The sequence below is a fragment of the Moschus berezovskii genome, chromosome 7 (assembly GCF_049115385.1).
Source record: "Moschus berezovskii isolate FMDL1 chromosome 7, NW_MosBer_1.0, whole genome shotgun sequence".
Classification (NCBI taxonomy): domain Eukaryota; kingdom Metazoa; phylum Chordata; class Mammalia; order Artiodactyla; family Moschidae; genus Moschus; species Moschus berezovskii.
Window position 1 is genome coordinate 82,198,410 of NC_142466.1, and position 26,605 is coordinate 82,225,014.

General features: G+C 41.8%; 1 protein-coding gene and 1 pseudogene across 10 annotated transcripts in view; one reads left to right on the forward strand and one right to left on the reverse strand.

Moving 5' to 3' along the window:
* Positions 1–9,514: 9,514 nt before the first annotated feature.
* APTX (aprataxin) overlaps positions 9,515–26,605 on the reverse strand; it is a 34,660-nt gene continuing 17,569 nt past the window's right edge. For 5 of the 10 annotated variants that reach the window (XM_088838058.1, XM_088838054.1, XM_088838057.1 and 2 more), the window contains 7 exons: positions 21,114–21,250; positions 19,757–19,803; positions 19,220–19,522; positions 18,555–18,614; positions 17,522–17,748; positions 10,675–10,778; positions 9,515–9,832 (listed from right to left, as the gene is read on the reverse strand). In XM_088838058.1, coding sequence (XP_088694184.1) covers positions 9,645–9,832; positions 10,675–10,778; positions 17,522–17,748; positions 18,555–18,614; positions 19,220–19,522; positions 19,757–19,803; positions 21,114–21,246 — 1,062 coding nt within the window. In that variant the 5' untranslated portion in view covers positions 21,247–21,250 and the 3' untranslated portion in view covers positions 9,515–9,644. Of the gene's footprint in view, positions 9,833–10,674; positions 10,779–17,521; positions 17,749–18,554; positions 18,615–19,219; positions 19,523–19,756; positions 19,804–21,113; positions 21,251–26,272; positions 26,601–26,605 lie in introns of those variants that run through there. The other 5 variants (XM_088838062.1, XM_088838059.1, XM_088838055.1 and 2 more) reach the window with 4 other exon arrangements.
* Positions 14,418–16,171, forward strand: LOC129560336 (heterogeneous nuclear ribonucleoprotein A1-like; annotated as a pseudogene).

Genomic DNA, 26,605 nt, shown 5'->3' on the forward strand with positions numbered 1-26,605 from the left:
TTCTTAAGGTAAGAGATTAAACATTTGTCTGCTTCCAAAATACAGGAGTATTAGATGTTTTCCCATTAGTAACAAAATGAATTTCTGTATGTGGTTTGGAAAAACACCCTACCAGATGGTTCAAAACAATCTAAGGAATATACACACAAACACACACACCCCAGCTGAGGGTCTAAGAGATACACACATACACACACCCCAGCTGAGGGCCTAAGGAATGTACACACACACACATACACACACACACACACATCCCAGCTGAGAACCTCTACCCTAGGAAATCCAAATATTATTGATTTGTATAAAAAGTACATATATGGAGAAGATCCATAGCTTTCATCAAATTCTCAGAATTCGTGACTCCATCAAAGTTTCAGGAGCCCTGGTTTGTCAAGTTCTTTCCAGCTCTAACATTTTGGTATTATTTGAGATTGGGGCACTTATTTTGCCTGCTTAAAAGATAGAAGTAATGGAAGAGCTGGAGGACAGAGAGGAAGCTAGGTTAATTTATCAGAAAGAGGCTTTGAAGGAAACTAGCCTGTGAAAAATGCACACATAGCCCTTCATCTTCTCTGGATCATTCATCTCACTTTGACAATGCTTCCTCTAATACTGAACCATCAGAGAATTAACATCACTGTAAACATAATGCCACTTTATGGAGATTCCTTAAAAAATTAGGAATAAAACTACTGTGTGTGCTTAGTTGCTCAGTTGTGTCTGATTCTTTGCAACACCATGGACTATAGCATGCCAGGCTCCTCTGTCCATGGGGATTCTCCAGGCTAGAACACTAGAGTGTGTTGCCATGCCCTCCTCCAGGGGATCTTTCCAATTCAGGGATTGAACCGAGGTCTCCCACATTACATGTGGATTCTTTATTGTCTGAGCCACCAGGGAAGCCCAAAACTACCATATGACGCAACAATCCCACTACTGGGCATATATCCTAAGAAAACCATAATTGAAAAATACACCTGTACTCCAATGTTCACTGCAACACTATTTACAATAGCTAGGACATGGAAGCAATCTCGATGTCCATAGACAAATAAATGGATAAAGAAGCTGTGGTACATATATACAATAGAATATTATTGTTGTTAGTTGCTAAGTCATGTCTAACTCTTTGTGACCCCATGAAATGCAGAACACCAGGCTTCCCTGTCCTTCATTAGGTCCCTGAGTTTGTGCAAACTCATGCCCATTGAGTCAGTGATGTCATCCAACCATATTATCCCGTCATCCCCTTCTCCCCTTGCCCTCAATCTTTCCCAGCATTACAGTCTTTTCCAATGGAATATTACTCAGCCATAAAAAGGAACACATTTGAGTCCATGCTAATGAGGTAGATGAAACTAGAACCTATTATACAGAATGAAGTAAGTCATAAACAGAAAAAAATATATATTAATGCATATATATGGAATCTAGAAAGATGGTACTGATGAACCTACCTGAAGGGCAGCAGAGATGGAGACATAAAGAACAGACTTATGGACATAGCGGGATGGGGAGGAGAGCATGGGATGAATGGAGAGAGTAGATGGAAACCTATACACTACCATATGTAAAACAGACAGCCAGTAGGAATTTGCTGTATGACTTAAGGAACTCAAACCAGGGCTCTGTGACAATCTAGAGGGGTGGGATAGGGTAGGAGGTGGGAGAGAGGTTCAAGAGTGGGGGAATACATGTACCCTATGGCTGATTCATGTTGATGTATGGTAGAAACTTACACAATAGTATAAAGAAATTATCTTTCAATTTGAAATAAATAAATAAATAAAAATAAAGACACTTTTCCAAGATATGCCCAGATGAGTGTCTGTTTCCAGTGCTGCTTCCTGGTATATATGTGATAGGAACAAGAGTTACTAACCTTGGGATCAACTTAAGAAATGGGAGGAAATGAACTAGCGTATTTTTCAGTGTCTACCATGCACTTGACATGTCCAAGATCCCTATCTGATAAGTGCCAGAATCAGACCTCAACCCTGACTCTAGCCAATTTTAGTCTAGTTAACCCCAAACCAAATGGTCTCCCCTATCAATCATGTGCGTTTTATATTCTTACCTGTACCGTGGTTTTCTGTCAAACTTCTATCTTAAATAGGAAATCAGTTAAACACACATAAGTCTATTTTTAAAACTCCTCTATATTTTATTTTAAAACACTGATTCTAAAATACAAAAGAATTACAGAAAAACAGAATAAAATAAAAAAATTTTAAATAAAATAAAAACAGAAATAAAAGCAAACATAAAGTATAAAAGAATTACATAAAACTTCTTTCCCAAAAAGATTTGGAATAAAGGACAAATTAAAAATTTACTGTTCAAAGACTGCCCTCTGGTGGCCAAAGATAATAAACCCTCTAAGAAAACAACCCTTCATAGAAAAGATCTGGAAGACCCTAAGAGCCTCAATTCCTTTTTGGTTAGCAAAGAATAATAATGACTGAACTGAACATTATAAGAGAAAACATTAACATGTTTATGTTGCTTATTATGATCCATGTGATCTACTATGCGAACAGACTGGCAGCAGGATATATCAGAACATTTCCAAAAGCCAGATGCAGTCTCAATAGACCACATACTTGACCATTAAACCCAGCTGCAGCAGCAGTTGTCTCCTCTGTGTTTTTCAGAATATGACACATGGTTTCACTCCTTCATCCCAATTTTATTGGGATCCTGTTAAGATGCAGGTACACTGAATTTTATTGGGTACATAACAGAGAACTAAAGAAATAGAATCTGTGCTAGACAACCTCATGTTCTGGTGAGAAACAAGGTCCCCACCCTGTTAGGCTGCACATCTGTGACCTACATGAGCCCCAGAGTCAGGGGTGGCTGTGAGTTAAAACCTTTCATTTGCAGAGGGCACATTTTTCATTCATGTGAGACATACACTAAATAGCTTCTCAGGTGGGATATTCAGATAGTGGTGCCTATTGGGACCTCTCTTCAAAATCTTGGGTCTCTTCCCTTATGCCTGACAAGTTGGAGGGATCACTCTTTAGTATGTGACCTATTTCCTCCCCTTGTTCTGTCACGAATATTTTCCCCTTCAGGGTTTCTTAAAAGCAAAAGTAAAGGTTTTTCTAGTCCCTAGTCACTAAGCAATCCTCTGGGTATTTGCTAACCTAGAGAATTTGTTAACAAGAATGGAAATGCAGATAAAAATCCAGCTGCTCTACTGACTTTTTAGGCAACTCCCAAAGCCCCTTCCTCTGCCCTGACCCTGGCCTCCTACCCCAGAATACAACCAATGAAAGAGCAGCAGAAGCCAGTGGTCTAACTGGGGAGCCAGGACATGGAAGTGACTCAGGACCCTGGCAACTCTAGCCAGTGTTAAGAGTACATCCTACAGCTTCTAGAAAAGTTTCTGCAAAAGGTCCTTGGCTAGTAACTATTCAACTTGAATATGATAGTTTTTCCTCCAATCAAGACAAACAGTACAAGCCAGGGATGGAAGCAGGGGGTTGTATCAACTCTGAATTTGTGGCTGCCAGAAGCCCAGGACTGCGCCTTCTTTTTAGTCTCAGATCCCAAGACGATGGCATGGGGTGAAGGGAGCTATAAGTGTGTTGGGATGATGTGTGCAGCCCATGTGAGTGGTAAATATATACTGTTTTGTAAACTGTTCTTCCCTGTTCCATGTAAGTCTAGAGGGGCCATCAGTCCTAGAGCCCTCCACCTCTCACGCTTCAAGATGGCCTTGTTCCTCAAGATGACCAGAGTGTGTCATCCTCCTAAGAGACACAGTGGTTAGTCCAGAGACAAGTATGTGACCTAAGAAGGAGAGTCAGGGTCCTTTCTCTACTTTGGCAGAAATGTCAGGGGAAAGCACTGTGCTCTCTCTCTGAGGCCCATGGCTACTTTTGTTGCCCTCTGGAAAGAGTCAACACAGGAAAGCAGAACCAAGCAATGCAAAGTTCTAATGATGTCATTTAAGCCCCTAGATTAGGCTATTCCCTGTGCTCCCCACCATGGGTCCAGAATCAGCATAAAGTGAGGCAGATGTAGACTTCTTTTAAAACTTCCTTTAGGGTCAAGGCAGGGATGTAAAGAATCTCTGTGCTGTAGAAAATTCATCTGCCAATTTTGGTCTTGGAAAAAAAGGAGACCTTGTGGACACAGCAACAGGAGCAAGCTGTAAGGCCCTCACACAGCAAATGCTAAATTGCTTGTGATTAAGGATGACTTTTTTTACTTCCTGTTTTGTTTGTTTCCTTATTATGCACATGTCAGCTTTCAGAAATAAATGTTATTTTAAAAACCTTAAAAAATGAAAATTAAAAAGTTGTAAGTCCCTCTTAAGAGGGACTTTAGGTATTATCCAGCCCAAGGCTCTCATTTTAAATATGAGAAACCAAACCAGAAGGGAAAAAGAAGTTACTCAAGAGAATACTCGTTACGGCCTCGCAGGTCAGATGGGGGTCAGAGTTTAGTAGAGAAAACTAGGATGAGTGCTAGACCATCAGAGTACCTGAGCCTTTCATACTGATACTTGTTTAATCCTCACAGTCAACCTGGGATTACACTTTCTAGCTCAGTTTCACAGATGATAAAATTCTAACCAGAGAAGGTAAATAACTACCCCAGCATCACACAGCTAAGTGGAACAGAGCTGAGCTTCCAATATAAGCCTAAATCCCTTTATTACTACTCTACCTTTGGATAAAGAAAATATTATGAGGTAAGACAAGAAGCAAGTGGGATTTAGCCCTGATGCCATTCCTTATTCTTAAATAAGATGTCAGTAACTTGAGAGCATCTGGGAAAAATCAAGACTTCCAATACAGGCCAAGATCTGGTTTAAACTGCTAAATGAGCCCTTTAAACCTCCAGGTCCCAGCAGCCTTCTAAAAAATGACAAAGTTGAAATAGATGGTCTCAAAATAAATTTGCAAAATGGAACAGGAAAAAGGAATTGAGTAGTGAGTGGCCCAGAATCCTAGAACTCCTTTGCCACTGCCTGGGGCCCAGGCTGTTTCCTTCCCTGAGGTCTGGGTAGAAAGCAGCTGCCAACAGAGGAATTGGCAGGCATTTGAGGATGTCACTGATTTGATGAGTCATTTGATAATTGCTTACATAATGCTCACTTTCCAGCTCCTCCCTGAATTGAAAGCATCAGAACCCTAATAATTAGGAGACTCTAAGACCCAAAGCTCATTCCTTGGTGATAGCTTGTTTGCTTTAAAAAAAAAAAAAAAACAGATTAAGATATGAATAATAGATTACTCCCTTTCAGAGAGGCTAAAGGACTTTGAGAGCCCTTTCCTCAGGGTACGACTTAAATTGGTTTAAGGCCTATTCTTCAGACTCTCATGTAAGACATTCAATTGCTGTTTCAGGTTCCAGTTCGGCTCTATCATATCTTACCTACCTTCTCTTACAGCAACAGAAGAACTCATTATAAATGTGACTTCTTGACTAGTAAGGATCCATCCATATTCAACTGCTTTAACAAAACTTTTGCCTTGTCTGGCTATAATAGGATCAAGATAAAAGAGAACATTCCTAAGGGAGAAAATACTAAGATCTGGCATCACAAATGTGACTTACATGCTTTTGGTCTATTTTTTTCATGCCAATATGCCCTGTACCTTGAGAAGACTCCACCCAATTGCAACGCAGTGATAAATCTGGGTTAAAGAGACAAAGAAAGGTAATTTTCTTCTAGTGATAGTATCAACAATAGCCCACCTGCGGGAGGGAGTGACATGGGACTTCTACACCTCAATATTTTGCATTCTTTTTTGGCCTTTACAAGTCATTATTTATATTTGTTCTTCTAAAAGAACTATTACTCAAGCTCACCGAGTAGCCTGGCTGAACAGAGAATTTAGAGGTGGTCACCTCACTTCCAATTTTCCTTCATCATACCTCACATGTTATACTGTGAGAGACGCAGTCTCTCCTTGGTTGCAGTTTACCAGATTTCTCATCTTGATTTTAATACTGATATGCTAACATTATTGATTAGGCAGAAAATTAAATTGTATGCTTCTGCAATATCTTTATTTTTAAAGTTCACTGGGCACTTTGACATTTAGTTAAATGTTCCCTTAATTCTAAGTGCACTGGCTGGGGCCCCAGTAGAATCTCTGCCTTGGTTTTAACAGTAAAAGCTGCTACAAGCTATACTGGGTCTTCAGTACAGTTTGTACTGTTAACAGACTGTACATAAGAAATACTGCCACTCCCACTGTCTTCAGATACAATCATGATGAAGCGGATCCATTTGTGCAGATGATCAGTAGTTTTCCCTTGGACATTGATTGTGGTAAAGTACATTCAATGCTTTTAGACAGTTTATGATGAGCCTAGCAGCCAAGGTTTCCAAACCCCTCAGACCCACTGAGAATTTCCCTGTTTCCCAGGACTCCTGCAGAAGTGTGGTGGCTAAACTGAGCCAGCAGCTCCTGGGCCCCAGTTCCATCTCTGGCCAGAGGCCCCCAGGATGTGCATGTACCAAAGGGCTGAGGGAGGAGCACTGACAGCCAAGGGAGTATCCCAGGAACCTCCTAGAGATGGGGTCTGGCCCCTGGTCCTCCACAGCGATCCCAGATACCTCCTGATATCCCAGACACGTGATGATGACCCTTTTCACCACCCTGAGGGAGTCTATGGAAGCACTTCAGGAATTTTATAAACTATTAATTTATATAAAATGTGTATATATACATTATCCTGGGGAGGGCCGCCACAGTGAAAGCGCAGAGTCCTAACCACTGGGCCACTAGGGAACTTCCTATATTTTTTTAAAATCCCATCTATGGAAGAGCTCTGTGGAAGTCTCCAAGTAGGTATTACGGGAACAGAGAGACACAATTAGGCCAGTTCTGTCACAGATAAGCCCTGAATCTCCGAAACCTAGCCATATCCAATGTATGTGATGGGCATCCAGATGCCAAGCTCCAAGAGATGTCCCTGAACTTGTAGAGACTCTTAAAGATCATCCCAAGTATGGTCTGGTCCTTGAAGGGACTATTTGCCCCTGGATATCAAAGAGACAAACTCAGAAGAGGAAAAACATAAATGCTCTGAGTCTCCAGCTAGCTATATTCATCAAGGTTCCAAGCCAAGCCTCCAGGACTGACCTCTGGGCAGAAAGAGGGGAGTGACAGCCACTGAAGAGGAGCAGTCATCATCTCAACCTGGCCCCTAAGACCCCAGGCCAGAGGGGCTCCCTCCAACCCCTGCAGAAAGGGAGGGCTGGTCGCTACAGCCAGTCACTCTCCCTCATCTAACGCCCAAGGGCTTCCTGGATCCTGAAATAATACTGACCCTGCAGAAGGAAGCAAGGCCCACAACTGGCCCAGAAAACCCACTGGAAAATGCAGTTTGTGTCCTGGTAGGGCACAGCCTAATCTGGAAGCTTCAGACATGGAAGATACTTTGAAGCCAAGGGCTCTTTATACTCTGGTTCTCAAACTTTATTATGAGTTTAAATGTTTGTTATATAGTGCAGATCCCTAGGCCCAGGGGACTGTGATCCAATACTTCTGGGGTAAAACCCAAAGAAACTAGTAATTGTGATCTCAGGAGTCCATAGAAGGTATACTCTATACCTTTACAAACAGTTTCTCTGGACTTAAAGGCTTCAGATGTAGAGACGGGGCTAGATCAAGTGAACCTCTTCCTCATCCCCACCACTCCCCTCAACAAAATAAAAGCAGAGGCTTCCAGTTACCTTCTCTGTGCCAAATATTATGCTAAGTCTTCTACATGGATTATTTTATTTAATCCTTATCACCCTGAAGTTCAGGGAAAGTAAGTCACTTGCCTAAGATCCCTCAGCTCTGAGTACCTGAGCCAGGTTTGGGACCCAGATCTGAATCCAGAGTCTGTTCTTAACCAACAAGCATTATAGTGCCTAATAACCTGATGATGCTGAAGGAAAAGCTATGAAGCTACATCCCTTCCACAGCTGAGTCAGGGGAAGCCATGGACCACAAGGTAAGGAAGCAGCAGTGCAGGAGAGGACAACTGCACAGGTTCAAAGGTCCAGAGCTGAGCCAGACAGAAGGAACTAAGGATAAGTTGGGCTGACAAGGTAAGGACTACACTCCTGGAATGCAAGAGGAACAGAGGACATAGATGAAGAATGTTGGACAAACAGGGCTTCAAAGGAACTGACCGGCCTCAGAGAAATCAACAAAAGTCATGGCAAGTTTTGATCAGCACAGGTCCAAGGCCCCTGCAGGTCTATGACACCTGCTGGTAGGTACTACATTTTACTGTTCAGTTGAAGGGGAATGTAATGAGTTCTGTGCACTAGAATCAAGACCAACCATGGAGCCCAGGGTCTTTTATTGATACTTAGATCTTCATCCTCTAAAGGGGCATAACAATAGGTCCTACCCCAGAATTACACACCGTGAGAAGATCTGGATAAAGGTACTTAGCATAATACCAGAAACAAAGAAATTGAACAAGTGTTAGCTGCTGTAATCATTAATTACTATTAATTATAACTGTATTCATACTCACCAAAAAACCACTATGGTATTTTGTTTATTTGTGAAAGAAACCAAGGTCAAATGTGGTCTCCATGGACTGAGGTTTTCCTCTTTTCATAGAGAAGTTATTAAGATTTTTTTTTTACGGGGGTGGGAGTTGTTGTTTTTTTTACAAACAAGAGCAAAAAAGTCACATCACCAAATAGATCAATAATTGATCAAAAATAATGTTTTAGATTTCCCTTCACCTTTAGTTCTGATGTTAACCAAAAATCAACTTAATCCAACTGTTCCACCCAAATTTGTTCTGAGGGAAAAGTGAAACCATGAGGTTCTATCCAAATTTTTCATTCAAAAACTACTTTTATGTGCATCAGAACTGACTCTGTGACTATTAGCTGAATTCCTGATAGTTTTCAATTACCTAATCAGACAACAGATCCAAGCAGGCCAACCAAGAAGACTTCACCGCTGAAATGGAACAAACATATTGCTGAGTATTTCCTTACCATCCAAGTACTCCTGATATGAGAAGAAAATTCCATCCCTGTACCTCGTCACCAGCCTGTTTGCTCAGAGTGAAGGAGAACTGATAAGACAGGCTTCCTGAGAAAGAAGCATTTGGATGATGGAAAGGAATGAAGGGGACAGAAGAAACAAAGTCTCCCCTATGAAAGAGGGAAAGAGAGAGAATATTACAGACCAGATTAGGATCAGAGAACAGTCAATGCCTTCGGGGTAAACAAGAAATCATTATGTCTGCTCTGATAAAATGGCACCGCCTACCTCTGAGGAGAGAGAATAAATGTAAAGAACAGGACTTTATAAGCAGCTCTCTGCTTCCGTATCCTGTGTTTGGTCAGCTTAAACAAGGCTTTGCCCCCCATTAGTCAGACCTGACATGACTCCTGGAGATGGTGGGCCAGGCCTACCCCTGCCACCTTCAGCAGAGAACACGCCCATGACAAACCCAAATTCCTAATTCCTGAACTATTTCAGGTCATGCCATATTGTGGCCACTCAGAAATACAACAAACTTTGTAAAAAAAGAAAAAAACGCCTGTTTTAATTCAAGAAATGAAAGTTCACATGCAATACAGAACAGGTGCCAAGAATTTGCTCTAAACAATCAGGCACACGTGCTGCAGAAGGTCAGGCTACGCAGAATCACTTGGACCAATGCTTCCTGAGGTGCTCCTTCAGCTGAGGGATGGAAGGCAGCAGCTGCTGGCACTCGTGACAACGGAGAGGCAGCTTCAGGAGCTCGGACATCCCGTCTCGGACGGTCACTCTGCCAGCCTCTTGCACCATCTCAATCACAGCTGCAAGGGAAAAATGTTCAGAGTCCAGCTTCTCTGGAAAGCCAAGATATAAAAAAAAAAAAAAAAAAGGAAAACCTGATTCCAAATATGCCAAGTATCCTTAAAGCGAGTAAACTTGAGGTTACAGTAACTGTTGGGAAAATATGCTTGGTCAGATTCTAAATCTGAGCAATGGGTTTTGTTTGTTTCATTTTTCGGCAGCACCACACAGCTTGTGAGATCTTAGTTCCCCAAACAGGGACTGAACCCGGGTCCTCAGCAGTGAAAGCATGGCGTTCCAACCACTAGACCACCAAGGAGTTCCCTGAGCAACCTATTTCTGAGATAATTACATTCCTTTAGGATACATTCTAAGCATTCCATGTTACTATGTCAAAGGCTTATTATCACAGGGCTTTACCACTAGTTAGCCCATGGTCATCATTAACATTCCAGCATACTTAAGTTCCACAGTATGCACGATGGAAAATTCTTCCCTTCTACATATAGACAGGTTTCCCCTGTTAAATAGCCACTCTTGACAGAAGGCAGCCACCAAGCTCCTCCCAGCTGCTGGCAAAAGAAAAAACTGTTTAGACCTTTCAGATCCATGAACTCCAATAATTCTCTGGACAACCTTTTAAGCCCCCCATTGAATTTTTTCTGACTCTGACATAACAGCATTCTACATCCCCCAAGAAGGCTGCTCACAGCAAAGTGGCAATCCTACTAAAATCCAAATAATCCAGTTTCTGTTAATGGGGTTCTCTGTATAGGCAACACAAAGTTGTATGAGAGTTTTCGAAGCCAAGTTATTATTTAGGGAAACAACTGAATCAAGTATAAGAACAGCTGAGAAACTAAAACAAATGTAAAAATTAAAAAATACTGTTTACCTTGTGATTCAAGGAAGTATTCAGTATTGAAAGAATTCCAGTGTTTTTTGTTTTTAAGGCAAGGAGAATCAAAATCCTGGCTGATCACATGGAGGTGTACATGGCTAGTTGAGAGGAAACAAAGATTTACCATTAAAGCTAGCTTAATCAAAATGCCAAAAAGTAAAAGTATGAGTATGCAAAATATTGACAGTGTTTCCACTTAACGCCATTCATTCATCTATTCACTTAAGAATATTCACTGCTCATGAAGTACCTACTAGGGCCAAGCATTGTTCTAACACTGGGAATTTAGCAGCGAACAAAATGGGAAATGTCTATGTCCTTCTAGAAATTATACTGCAATGAAGGGAGATAAACAATAAGTAAACAAATAAACAAGGAAAATTCAAAATGTTACTGCAACAATGCTAAGAAAAAACAAAACAAGGAGATGGGATAGAGTGCCTAGGGGGTAGTCTCTTCAAGTAGCTACGATGTTCACAGAAAACCTCTCCCAGGCAGAGATTTGAACTGAGAAAGCAAAGATCTGAAAGAGAGTTTCAGGGAGTGGAGAGACTACGTGTGAAGGCCCTGGTATGAAAAAGAGCTTGGTGCAACTGAGTGGCAGAAAGAAAATAATGGCTGGAAACAAGGAGCAGGCACTAGGGAGAAGCTGGATCATAAAGGGTCTTATAGGTTGGAAGAGGGTTTGAATTTTATTCTGACTATACTGAAGGATTTTAACCAGGGGAGTGCTATTATCTGGGCTTTCTAGGTGGTGCTAGTAGTAAAGAACCTGCATGCCAAGGGCAGGAGACATAAGAGATGTGGGTTCAACCCCTGGGTCAGGAAGATCCCCTGGAGGAGGGCATGGCAACCCACTCCAGTATTCTTGCCTGGAGAATCCCATGGACAAAGGAGCCTGGTAGGCTGCAGGCCATGAGGTTGCATAGAGTTGGACACAACTGAAGTTACTTGGCACACACACATGTGCTATTATCTGCTTGATACTTTAAAAGATTACTCTGGCTACTATGTGGAAAAGGACTGTAGGAAGGGTAAGGATGGATATAGAGAGAAGTTAGGCTACCACAGCAGTCCAAACCAAAGATAATCATGTTTCAGACAGGAGCTATACAGGTGGAGATGACAAGAAGGAATCCAATTTAAAATATATTTTGGAACAAAACCAACAGGAACAATTAATGGATCTGATGTGGGTTTGGGGAGGTTCCACTTGCTGGGATGAAGAAGCTTAAGGGAAAAACAGGTTTTAGGTAGAAAACCAACAGTTCTCTTTAGGACTTGTTAAACCAAGAAGGATGACTTTTTGTAAAGCTTTAACTCAGAATCAGTAATATTTCACATTCCCCCAATAAATCATCAAAACCAACCAGTATCTTGTGGGAATTTAAAATGGAATACAAGTAGAATAAATAAATGGAATACAAATAAACCTAACTGTATTACAAATAAAAAGGGAACCACACTGAAGGAGGTCAGGAAGAAAATAACTAACCTAATTAAGTTTGGAAATCAGTATTTTGACTTGATTATGTAAAGACAAAAAGAACGCTATACAAATACTGTACTCTAGTGAGTAAATGTCTTTCTCATGTGAGTGTCGATAAGCAATTCTGCAACTGGGAATGAATACATAAGTGAATTAACTGTAGCTAATGAGAGCCTTGCCGGAGAAGGCAATGGCAAGCCACTCCAGTACTCTTGCCTAGAAAATCCCATGGATGGAGGAGCCTGGTAGGCTGCAGTCTGTGGGGTCGCTAAGGGTCAGACATGACTGAGCGACTTCACTTTCACTTTTCACTTTCACACACTGGAGAAGGAAATGGCAACCCACTCCAGTGTTCTTGCCTGGAGAATCCCAGGGACGGGGGAGCCTGGTAGGCTTCCGTTTATAGGGTCACACAGAGTCGGACACGACTGAAGTGAATTAGCAGCAGCAATGAGAGCCAAATTTCTCACTACTGGAGAAAGAAATCACAAAAAAGGAAAGGGGAAGACAAGAATGAACCTGTGGAACAGGACTGGATCAGAAGTATCAGCATGAACTCACATTTTTCATACACATGCACAGGTAGGTAAACAGAGAAATAAATAGAGAGGTGTATGTATCTGTGTGGGTTGGATTCATGCATGTATTTCCTAGTTCCATCTGCTGAGAGAACCTAGAAGCAAAGACACTCTGGAACCAACCATTTCTCTCTATAGGAACCTCGTGATCTAGTCTTGGTTTATGTCATACTCCAATAAAAGGAACTATGGCTCTTTGGAGAAGTGGTTCATTCCAGAGCTAGAACAGGAAAAATATAAGATAAGCCTAGAATACCTTGTTACAAAAAGTAAGGGGCCAGAAAAAAAGGATGTGCTCAAAAAACGTTTGGGGCATATCAAAGTGATACAGGAACCAACCTAAAGGAATTTAAAATGATCAAGGCTGGAACAACATGAGCAAGAAAATGAAAAGAGACAGATTAAATTAAAACCTATATAATAAAATAAACATCCATGAGTCCATACTTGTATTGAATAAATACATAATGGGGGAGAAAGGACAACTTTTCCACACAGAAAAATTCTGATCAATAAATTATAAGGAATGAGGGAAACATAAAGTTACCATGAAGTAAACACTACAATAATAACTGTTGCAGGCAAGATCCACCAGTAGATGTTAAAAATCACTGGGCGAAAGTCTGAAGAGAAAAAAATTTAGTAGCATAATCTTAGAACATCTCCCCACAAGATACTGATTAATTACAAGGGAAAAATAGCAACTTTGAGTAGAAAAACCTGGCAGACACCACCTTACTAAAGTGACAAGGTGAACATCAGGAGCAACAAACTGTCTCGATCAACATCATGCACTCCTTGATATGATGCACTGAGAAGACACAGTATCATTTCTGGGGTATTGTGGCAAAAAAAAAAAAAAAAAAAAACACCTCAATCTAACCATGAAAAAACACCAAACAAACTGTAATTGAGAGCCATCCCATGAAACAACTAGCCAGTCCTCATCAAAAGTGTCAAGGTCATGAAAACCAGAACAGGAGGAGGAACTGTCACAGATCAGGGAGACTAAGCCGAGACAACAAATAAATGCAATGTGGGATCCTGGAGCGAAGAAAAATGGAAAGAATAATGGCTGAAATTCAAATAAGGTCTAGAGTTTAATTAGTGGTGATATTACGGAAGATCTTTGTTCTGCTTCATACTTTATATTTTCTAAATTGAAAATATATTACTTTTACAATAGAAAAAATGTTACTTTTTCCTTCCTAGATTTAATTTATTCAAACTTCTAAAAAGTGATCATAAAAGGATATGTGCCTGACAACTTACTGCTCATTTTGCTTCCCACTCACACCAGTTGCAGCTCTTGCCTTTAGCATTCTCCTTAGCACAACAGCATCCATTATATGAGAAAGGTATGTACACCACGACTGCTTTGTGAAAAGGGTTCTGTGGTCAAGGGCTGTCGTCATGAGGTATGCAGCATTAGGGGAATAGGATCATGCGTGACTTTCTGCCCTATATTTGTGAATAAGGTTTTAACAATTTAAAAATATTTTTTAAATGAGATACAACATATTTCCACCCTGGGACCTAGCAAATCCACTTCTAGGTATTTACACAAGAACAAGAAAATGAAGTATATCCATGATACACATAACAACATGCATGAATCTCAAAATCTATCACGCTGACCAAAAAAAGCCAGACAGAGATACGTTCGTGAGGTTACTCCTTTCTGCCCGTGGACGCCGCCGAGAAAGCATCGTTAAAGTCTTCCCCGCCTCCACTGCCGTCATGTCTAAATCAGAGTCTCCCAAAGAGCCCGAACAGCTGCGGAAGCTCTTCATCGGAGGACTGAGCTTTGAAACAACCGATGAGAGTCTGAGGAGCCATTTTGAGCAATGGGGAACGCTCACAGACTGTGTGGTAATGAGGGATCCAAACACCAAGTGCTCCAGAGGCTTCGGGTTTGTCACATACACCACGGTGGAGGAGGTGGATGCGGCCATGAATGCAAGGCCACACAAGGTGGACGGAAGAGTTGTGGAACCAAAGAGGGCCGTCTCAAGAGAAGATTCTCAAAGACCTGGTGCCCACTTAACTGTGAAAAAGATTTTTGTTGGTGGCATTAAAGAAGACACTGAAGAACATCACCTGAGAGATTATTTTGAACAGTATGGGAAAATTGAAGTAATTGAAATCATGACTGACCGAGGCAGTGGTAAAAAGAGAGGCTTTGCTTTTGTAACCTTTGATGACCATGACTCCGTAGACAAGATTGTCATTCAGAAATACCACACTGTGAACGGCCACAACTGTGAAGTGAGAAAAGCCCTGTCTAAGCAAGAGATGGCTAGTGCTTCATCCAGCCAGAGAGGTCGAAGTGGTTCTGGAAACTTTGGTGGCAGTCGTGGAGGTGGTTTCGGTGGGAATGACAACTTTGGTCGTGGAGGAAACTTCAGTGGTCGAGGTGGCTTTGGTGGCAGCCGTGGTGGTGGCGGATATGGTGGCAGTGGGGATGGCTATAATGGATTTGGTAATGATGGAAGCAATTTTGGAGGTGGCGGAAGCTACAATGATTTTGGCAATTACAACAATCAATCTTCAAATTTTGGACCCATGAAAGGAGGAAACTTTGGAGGCAGAAGTTCTGGCCCCTATGGTGGTGGAGGCCAATATTTTGCTAAACCACGAAACCAAGGTGGCTATGGTGGTTCCAGCAGCAGCAGTAACTATGGCAGTGGCAGAAGGTTTTAATTACTGCCAGGAAACAAAGCTTAGCAGGAGAGGAGAGCCAGAGAAGTGACAGGGAAGCTACAGGTTACAACAGATTTGTGAACTCAGCCAAGCACAGTGGTGGCAGGGCCTAGCTGCTACAAAGAAGACATGTTTTAGACAATACTCATGTGTATGGGCAAAAAACTCGAGGACTGTATTTGTGACTAATTGTATAACAGGTTATTTTAGTTTCTGTTCTGTGGAAAGTGTAAAGCATTCCAACAAAGGGTTTTAATGTAGATTTTTTTTTGCACCCATGCTGTTGATTGCTAAATGTAATAGTCTGATCATGACGCTGAATAAATGTCTTTTTTTTTTTAATGTGCTGTGTAAAGTTAGTCTACTCTGAAGCCATTTTGGTAAACTACCCCAACAGTGTGAAGTTAGAATTCCTTCAGGGTGATGCCAGGTTCCATTTGAAATTTATTTACAACCTGCTTGGTGGAGAAGCTGTTGTCTTCAGAACCTTGGTGTAGTTGAACTGACAGTTACTATGTTGTGACCTGGAGTTCACCATTAAAAGGGTCACCCATGCAAAGTCATGGAGGTTTTTTTTTTTTTTCTTTTTGGTTATTAATGATTGTTGGCACATCCTATGCAATATATCTAAATTGAATTATGGTACCAGATAAAGTTATAGATGGGAATGAAGCTTGTGTATCATCCATTATCATGTGTAATCAATAAAAGATTTAATACCCTCAAAAAAAAAAAAAAAAGCCAGACAGAAAAAGAGCAGACATTTCATTTATATGACGTTCTGGAACAGAGAAAACTAATCTATGCTGGAAAAAAAGAGAACAGCATTTGGAGGTTAAGGGGAGGATTAAAGAAAAAGGAGAACAAAAGAACTTCCTGGGAGATAATAGAAATGTTCTGTGTTCTTTATCTTGATCACAGTCATAGCTATATGGCATATACATTTGTCAAGACTGATTAAACTACAGATCTTACTGTGCATTTTATTGGATGTAAGTTATGCCTTGATTTAAAACAAAGCGTATGGATGGGAAAAAATGTAGCACAAAAATTTCACGTGTTAAAGTGGCCAGTAACCTAAGTCACAATTATCCACCTAATAAAATGTAAAGAATGTTGGGTGGTTAAATAAAACTAAAGAAATCGACACATGCTACAGTATTGAACCTTGATGACACTATCCTAAGTGAAACAAGCCAGCCACAAAACAACAGATACTATATAATTCCATTTACACAAGGTACCTGAAGTGAAAGTGAAGGGTAGTCAAGTTCATGGAAACAGAAAGTAGGATGGTGGTTGCCAGGGGCTGGGGGAAAGGGGTCTGAGGGGTAGATGAGGAAGATGAAAAAAAGTTTTAGAAATAGATGGTGGTGATGGTTGCACAACAATGTGAATGTACTTAATGCAACAACTGTTACAATAGTAAATTTTATATTATGTATATTTTACACCCCCCCAAGAAAAACACCCCAAAATAAAAACTCATAAATTCCATTAGTCCACTTATCTTGTTGCTTAACTCAAAAGAATTGGAGATCTGCCTTGCTTGCATTCTTTGAAAAGTATCAATCATTCCTTTCTGAATCCTTCCAGGTATGAGCCAAAGGATAACAGTCTCTACACCTTTTTTCTCATTTTATCTTAAATCTGAGATCTAAGCTGTCATGAAAGAAGTCAGTGACGTTTGTCTCCTTCAAAGCAATGGTCCCTAATCATTCAGAGGTTACTGATAATTCTGAAAAATCTGATAAAAGTCACTATTACCTTCAGGTGACAGTTCTTCACCTTAAGGTAATAAAGCTGCTTCATCTGGTTTGTAAGTTAGGCTCTCAATTTACATTTGAGAAGAAGAAAGAACTGTATGTTATCAAATTATAAGCAGAAGTAGGAACTCAAGGCTTGCAAGCAAGTCAGGCAAAAGCATGCAAGTTTCAGCCCACCTGCCTTGGAAACACCCCACCCAATCCCCTGAACTTCGGGGTAACCAGCACACTCAGCAGACCCAGGCTGAATTCATCTATCTGCCAGGATGGAACCAGAACACACCAGCACTCCCCACAAGGCTTACCTCATGCTGGGAATGGCATGGTAGCCCAATCGGAAGCGGAGTTTGCTGGACCCAGCGAAGTCAGCAATCACTTTTTCCCCAACAGTGTGCATGTGCCTGAGGAGTTCAAAATGTTCTCTGGTCACAGCCTTCAGACTGGAAATGGAGGCCCAAGGTAAGACCAGCCAGTGGAAACGAGCCTTGGGGTATTTATCCTTTATCACCACCACCTGCTCATCTTTGTAAACCTAGCAGAGGGGCACAAGAGAAGGAAATAGACGTCAGCTGGACATCTTGTGTGTGCCAGGTACTGTCAGGTTCACTAACGTACTTAATTCCCGCCACAATCCTGTGAAGGAGGTCTTAAGATCACAATTTTGCAGATGAGAGCACAGAGACTCAGATAAGCTGTGTCATGTGCCAGGTCACACAGTTACCAAATGGGAAGTCTAGAATGCCAACACAGACCACAGTTGTCTGTGTTTTCAGTCACCATAACACATAGAGCACAGAAAAGAGGCACACTACAAAACAGTTCCTGAAGAACTGATGCAAATCCCCTGCAGGTCTGAATTCAAATGCACTCTTCTCCACGCTAGCCCAGCAGACCACATGACTCACACACATGTGTTCCAAGAAGCCCTATCAGATCTTGCCCCCTGTCACTAGGATGTAATTTAAGAACTCAGACAGCTCCCAGGATGATGTCTATTAATCCCAGGGCAGCCATAACTATAGTCACCATTCAGTAACTGACACTTTTGTTGAAAGGGACCACACTAAGTTTAACACAACATCCCATAATAGTACCCAGAAGTTAAGGAGGAATAATGCAGAGAAGATACTCATTTGAAAAATTTATCTTTCTCTCTAAAGAATTCCAGTTGTAACTTACTGACAATGAGAAAAGCCACTTGATCTCACAAAAATAGCCTTATAAAACAAATCTCATTCAGAAGGACTGATTTCCTTTGATTTCATTTGTAGCTATGACCTCTGTGGAGTGATCATTTACAATGTGAAAAGTATTTCGATGCCAAAATTTTATTCTGACCTGCATTTTGGGGTCCTCCATAGATATCTTCAAGCCTTGACTCCAATGACCCAAGAATTCCTAAAACAACAACAAAAAAATACACTGTAAATTGCAAACAAGATGGTTAAATTTGGCATTAGTTAACACTGGATGTCAGCAAAGTCCAACCAAACTTGGAAATAAGGTCAGTCTTTAAGAATTAAATTAATCCCTTTACCTCAATCTTTTCCTTTATAAACCATAAGCTACTCCCATTCTCTTCCCATATTCAGAGCTGCATGTCTAGACAGAGGCTGGACACACCAGAGTGTGAACTGCATCTTCTTTCCCCTCTCCTACTTCATCTACAGCCTAAGTTTCCACTTTGACATCAGGATATGAATCACGGGATCTATGAAAAGTGTTGCAATGTTAACTTTGTATAGAGAGACAGGTGACTGACCTATTTTAGTAGCTCAGTGTGAAGCACACTGCCATTATCACCCTACCTTCAAGTGGCTTACCTCAGGAACTCAAGAGAAAAGTACACAAAGGGATATTCATCCCAGTGACTGGTGACATAAACAAGTGACTCTCTCATAATAATCCCTCACGCGTGTCTGGGCTCGACTGTATACAAAACAATTAAGCAATATTACATTTTATTTACTCTCCATGCCACCTATCTAGCACTCGTCCCTCACCTTTTTGGTGGATGCATCTTTCTCCTTCTTTGGAGGCACAGAGCACTGGCGAGGGTTGCTCCCAGGTTCCAGTCCTGTGCTGGGCTCAGTTTCCGGGGTAGCATCCCTTTCTGGAGGATCACTACTGCCTGACCTCTTTCTCTTCCTGTGTGTCTCCAGGCCAGGGCTCTTTGTCTCTTCCTCAAACTCTATAATATACGGATAAAGTTCATTCACCAGGTAGAGGACCTGGCCAGGCTGCAGCTTCACCTCCTGGTCCTTCCCAATTATGACTGAGTCAATGCTGGTGGGATTGACCCCTACCTATGGAATAATCAGAAAATAATTATAATAGCAGTAACATCATGAGTAATACAGCTAATCCTATGTTCACCACTTACTACATGCCCAGTACTATGCTTAATATTCACTTCTGTTATTCCGTCACTTCCACACGTGACCAAGGAGCCTTTACTGGCTGGCACAGACACTCTAAAGTCAACAGTGTAAGACAATCATCAAGTACAACATGGAAATCCAAGATACAACTAGACATACCTGCTTTACCTTGACATATCCTTTGTTACACTCTGCTTTCAACTGTACTGAAAAGAGATTGAAGAAAGGTAAACCCAAATGCCATGAAGAACCAGCAACTTGCTCCTATTATCCCTACAAGACAATGAAGCCTCCCTCTAGGAAGCAATGTTACAAGGGTTTCCTCAAAGACCCATGAGCAAAATCCTTCATTATTCAGGGGACTAGGCTCCAGGTCCTTCCACACAGTACCCAACAGTGCACATGCTCCCTCAAGCGCTGCTAGTATCTCTATAAGGCAGAATCACTGAATCCTCACAAGTCTCCCTAATTCAGAGCCCTTGACCCACCCAGGATTATAGGCTCTGAAATCAGGGAATGGAACCCAATTTCCTCATAAGCTCTTATAGCTCAGGATCAAATCAAGACTTCTATTACATGACACGATCAGAAACCTTCAATAGAGAAAGAGGTAAAAGATACACTCATAGGAAACTGAAGTTCAGCTGGCCTTGGGTAGGAGGAGTGCAGAGACTATTCTAGAAAGAGGACTGCTGGAACAGAACAGTCTTAGCACGTGTGGGAAGAAGTAACACCAAACATTTGGGTTCAGATATGTGAACAAAAAAATTCTGGCAAGAGACAGGGAGCAAAGGAGAGACACCCTCGCTTCTCTCCAGGGAGAACAGGCAGAGGATGGGCTGACGTACACAGCCCTACAGCTGCTGTCGTGACAAGGGGCACAGAGAGCAAGAAGCGGCATCTTCGGCCCATTTATATTAACACATGGGGAAACTGGAATCACCGCTGCAGACTCCAGGTCTCAAGAATCCCTGCCACGGGGACACACCACAGGGGGGCCTGGCAGCAGCGAGCACGTCTGGAGTTTACAGGTTAAAGAAAAAGAGGCACACGGTAAAGATTCTTCCTAAGGATTTCATTTCATTAAATTCCAGAAAAGACATTCCAAGAGCCAGGTGCCATCACCTTTTAAAGATAGCTCCCTCTGTGTATGGCAAAGTGTAAAGGACGAAACCATCACTTCTCAGACATGGTTTCAACCTGGAAATCCCAGAAATCAGCTGTCTCCTTGCCCAACAAGAAACCTCCCTGGGCAAAGCGGAGCAAGGACTCAGCTCCACCACCCCATAGTACAGGATGGAACCTGCCTGCTCCCAACACTGAATATGAACCCACTCTCAGAGGGTGGAATCAGGAGTGCACAGAGCCCTGTCATCAGCCAGAAGAGCTCAGTTGCTGAGTTTTGATTTGGCACAGAAAAGGTTTTCATCAGTAGCATTCAGGAAAGGTGCATCTTTGATTATCACTATCTGAAGGAACCAAACACGGTAATCTCCACAATCCTGTGACCAATTACCTTGCTGTCGAGAACACTTCTTGTCGGTGATCTTGGTCTCTGGGCTGCGCCCAACTATGACTGCTTCCAAATGTGGAAGTTTGATTCGCTGGTGCCGGTTGTCCTGTCTCACCAACCAGCAGGCCCGCATCATTACTCTGAGTGATAAAACACAAGAGAAGCACTGGAAAAACTAGTACATGTCCTCCAGGGCCACACCCCAGCACCACCACACATGCCATTTACCAGCTGCTCACTCTCGAGGCAAGTGGCTTCACCTCCCTAGTCTGAATTTCCTCACCTATAAAATGTGATAACAACAGGACTCATGAAGGTGTTGTGAGGATTAAAGAAGATAAAGTGGGTAAAATATTTACTTCTGCGCCTCAATCATGTTATGCAATCAAATATTTGTTATGTTTATTGATATACTCTACATGCTGGACATTAAGCTACCTGCTGAGGATCAAAGAATGATGAAACACTGTCCCTATCCTTCAGGGGCCTAGAGTACAATGGGGCAGACTCATATACCAATTATTACAACATAATGCAATGCCTACTACAAGGAGGGAGCAGCAATATGGCCTTAGCCCTGGGAAAGGAATGACTGACTACTGTAGGAAGTGTCAAAAAAAAGCTTCATGAGGAAGGTATATTTACACTTGGTTTTAAAGGACAAGAAGTTTGCCTGACAGAGAACTGAGGACATAAGAACAGAGGATGTTCTCCACAGGCATCAAGGTTTCTAGTCCTTAACTGTCATAATATACCGATGTTGAAACAATACATTGTACTGCCATCTGCCAGAAGATTGTCATAATAAATATACAAACCTACTAGTTCTAAAGTGTGATTATAGCACCTTTATTCAATACACAACCTGCACTGACACTACTATAGGTGCTGATATTTTTGTAAAACAACTTTCATGGTCACATAGAGTTATCAGTAGAAGAGAAAGGGAAGAAATTTGGGAGAGGGAAGAGGCCTGAACAAAGACGATGAAGAGGAAAAAGCCAGGAAAAACTGTGAAGGTGACTTACTCCTGACTGCTCTTGGGGAATAACAAGGGAGACACCAACCAAGTTGTTTAATTTGGAAATACTCATTAACCAAAATGAGGAACACACAGTAGACATAATTTGGGGTTAAAAGATAAGTGAAGAAAGGATGATTTCAGATTGAAACACAATTAGATTAAGTTGTCTGTGGAAGATGCTAGAGTCATGCTGGGATATATAGTAAAAAGCTCAAAGAGGGGATGGGACTGGGGGGATAATTTTTTTTTAGACTACAAAGTGTTTTATTTGGAGTCTTAGGAATTGCAATTCAGGAGACAGTTTCAAGTAAACCTGAAAGTGTTTCAAGGAAAAGAAAGAATCAGAGGCTTATAAAGGCAAAAGTTGTTAAAGTTGTAAGAATTATAACCAGCTCTGACACAAAAAGGAAATATTTGTCTTTAATTCAATGTATATATTTGAGAGGCATCAATATGTCATAGAATTTAGGATAAAAGAGGATGAGATCACCCAGGGAGGCAGATCAGGGAACTGAGAGGGACAGGACTAGATCTTTGGGACGCTTCCCTCAGTTCCAGAAGCTTACCAATGCTCAAGCCTCTAATGTCCTCTCTCTGAGAAATGCCTCTTGCAGGCAAGGCAGCACTTAATCAGCCCCTCTGCACGAGCTTTGTATCCAAAGGGTAGGGAAAATAAACCATATTTTTAAACATCGGAGTTTCATTACCATCTACAAAGATAGGATAATGCGAGTCAGAGTGAGTAAATGAGTGCTGAGGACATGCAGTCACAGAAACTGGATCAGTCAGGGAAGGCTTCAGAAACTGTGCAGTAGAAAAGGCCAAGAGCCAAGGGGACTGATAAGGAAGAAAAGGAGTGGGAGTGGACATTCCATTTCAAAAAGCACAAGTGACCATACAGATTTCAATAGTGACAACCCATGGGTGAAGGGTGAGAAGCAGATCTTAGCTGGCTGACCCAGAGGAACTGTCCCAGAGAGTCACCAAAAAAAGGCAAAGTTGTTGAAAACAGTAAGTAGGCCATGAGATTTAAAATCCATAGGAAACCACTGCCAGGGCCTGAGCTGCACAGTGAGATGAAATGACGCTGGGTGTAGGCAGGCCGGAGTGGAGAAATCTAGAGTCAGCGATCAATCAGGAGGCTGTTAACATAATGTGGGCCAGTGTTAGGTCTAAGAGGCAGCTCCTCTGTGAAGAAGCTGATGCAAGAGCATGAAGAGTCAGCTGTAAACCTAAAATCCTTGACCCAGAGCGTCAAGTGATGATAGTGCTACAGGCAAGCCCCACTTTTAAATGCTATGTGCTCAGAGGGATCTCTGTTTGCATTTGATGGAAATTGATGAATGAGCAGTGAAGCATGTCTTCGTTAAGCATTGGGAAATAAGTCATGTGGTGACTGACGACTCAAAGGAATAATAAAAGGAGCCTGAAGAGAGAGTAGCTGAAGAGCAAGGACAGGAGGGAATCCAATGGGCAGCTGAGAGCACAGCTGACTTTTGTAGGATAAGAGGAACTCCCCCTCCTGCCCGACACACACACTCATGTGCTTCAGTCTCCCTAAAGTTCTGACGTTATAATGCTCCCATTTACTACTCCTTGAGAGGCTGAAGCAGTGACGACACAATGTTTATATAACTAACCTTAAGCAGTATCTTGATCTATTTCAGCCTACAGTTCCAACTTCTAGGAACGAAGTATTTTAGAATATGGGGAGCACAGAAAGATGACTGTTGCTGAATTGTCAATATAACCCATCCAGTAAAACCCCATAAACTGCCAGCTCTATGACAGCGAAAGCCTCACTGTACTGTATGATGCAGGTATAATACATCATACCTGCCTTTGAGACTCTCAGAGTCTTGTGGAGGACAGAGATTCAAAAACAACTGCAACAAATGTGAAAAGTATAATGACTGGTCTATGCAAAGGGTGTTGTGGGAGCACAAAGCTGGAATACCCAACCTAGTCTTGGAGAATGGTGTCAAGGAAGGCTTCCTATAAGAGATGGGCCTAAAATGAGACTTATATATGAACTGGGTTAATCAGGTGAAAGTGGGCAGCCTAATTAGCCGAGGAGCAGGAAGTGGAGGAAGGAATCAAAGATTCCAGTCAAAAGGAACAGGACAGTGCACACACATGAAGAAGCAGTTCAGGGCTGCTGCAACCTAAAGTACGAGGTCAATACAAGGCTGGAGATGCAGATGAAGCAGAGCCCCGGGTGATGGGTTGAGAAGCTCAAACTTTAGAAGCTCTAATGGATTTTGCAATTTAGAAAACAATAAATATTTGCTTAATGACAGAAAAGATAGGATGAATGAAAGGACAGATCTTTAAATATTATTAAGCAGGACTTTGACTCAGATATGTTTTCAAGGATCATTTGGGGGAGGATGGTAGGTAGTGTAAAGAATAGCTATGCAGGGAATTGACCTAGAGGCAGGGAAACCAGTTAGAAGGCCATCATATTTCAGGTGAAAGAAGGTTCAAAGTAAGACATATATACAGACAAGAAAAGAACATAGATTTGAGAAATACTTAGTAAAATCAACAAGACAGTGATGGATGTGCTAAGAATAAGTGCAGAGAAGACAATATTTGAACAGTCTGTGGGACTAGCTGGCAGAGGTATCCAGCAGGGTAGCCAGAGGTGAGAATGAAACTCAGCAGAGGTCTAAGCTGACACTTTAATTTGGGAGCATACAGGAAGGGGTTAAAGCCATGCTAGTTGATGTGCTCATTCAAGCAGTGTGTACAGCATAAAAAGAACAGTGGGCCAAAAGTCACAAGCCTTGGAAACACCCAACATTTTAGACAAGGAGGGAAGATTATCCACAGGAGAAATTACTGATGAAGGAAACACTCAGGGGAAAAAAAGCTAAAATGTAAGCTCTTCAAGGGAAGGAGGCACTTTGACGTGTTCATCTGTATATCACAATAAATGTTTGTTGAATAAATCAGCTTAGTGTACTGTCTTGAAAAGCAAAGGCATAAAAAGTATCACCACGTTTGCAGCAAAAGGATCGAGTAGTGATCGAAAGTGTTAGTCACTCAGACATGTCCAACTCTTTGTGACCCTATTGTGATCCACCAGCCTCCTCTGTCCACAGAATTCTCCAAGCAAGAATACTGAAATGGGTTGCCATTCCCTTCTCCAGTGGATCTTCCCAACCCAGGGATCGAACCCTGGTCTCCTGCACTGCAGGCAGATTCTTTATCGTCTGAGCCACCAGGGAAGCGTATTGATTAAAGAATGTATATTTGGTTTGATAATAAGTCACCAGTGACGACTGTATAAAATTTTAGGGGAATAACAGATCTGAAAGCTGGACCACAGAAGGGAACAAGAGGTGAGGAATTGGATACAGAATTTAGAACATTCTTTAAAAAGTCTGGATAAGGAGACGGGAGTTACTGTATGCGAGCTAAAGGAAGATGGATCACCAGGAACTTTTTCTTTTTGGCTTGGGGGATAAGGAGCAGGGATCTGAGTAACCCGACCTTGTTTATACATGACTGGGACATAGACAAGGGAAGAAAAGACAAAGGAAAGCCAGGTTTCATAGGTGAAAATATAAAAGAAAAGTCAGAAGCAAAGGTAAAGAAATTTGTTTTGATCAGAAGACAGCTCATTCTCTGACACTGAAGGAAAGGTATAGATAGGTGGTATCAACCTTGATGAGTGTACGAAGAGAAAGCAAGGGTAGAAATTTGAGGGAAAGCACATCGGATGAACTCAATTTTCTCCCTAAAATAGCAGATAACAACAGAGTAAGGAGTCTGGGCACTTGAGAAACAGCTGAAGGCAATCGATGTAAATTAGTGGACAACATCCAGACCACTGAAATGCAACTGCTCGCATTCAAATCCTCCCTCCACCACTGCTGCTGCTAAGTCACTTCAATCGTGTCCCACTCTGTGTGACCGCATAGACAGAAGCCCACCAGGCTCCCCCATCCCTGGGACTCTCCAGGCAAGAACACTGGAGTGGGTTGCCATTTCCTTCTCCAATGTGTGAAAGTGAAAAGTGAAAGTGAAGTCGCTCAGTCGTGTCCGACCCCTAGCGACCCCACGGATTGCAGCCTACCAGGCTCCTCCATTCATTGAATTTTCTAGGCAAGGGCCCTCCACCACTACTCACTGCATAATTTGAGGCCAGTTATTTAAGCTTTTATCTCTTCAGCTGGAAAACGATATTAATTACGGCTCTACACCACACTGTTGTCACAAGAGCTAAATTAAGTAAAAAGTTCAGCATCCGGCAAAAAACCAGCATTCAACACCATTACCACTCTCCTTAACAGTGAAGGTAGGATGAAAACAGGCGCTACAAGGAAATGTTAAAAAGATCATCCGACAACACTGCTTGCAACGAAGGTGACAGGACACAAATGTTCTGTCTCCCCGAAGAGAGGAGTCCTGTCCCCAGTGTTCTAATGGCTCCCGATATATATCAAATTCTCAAAAGGCTCCA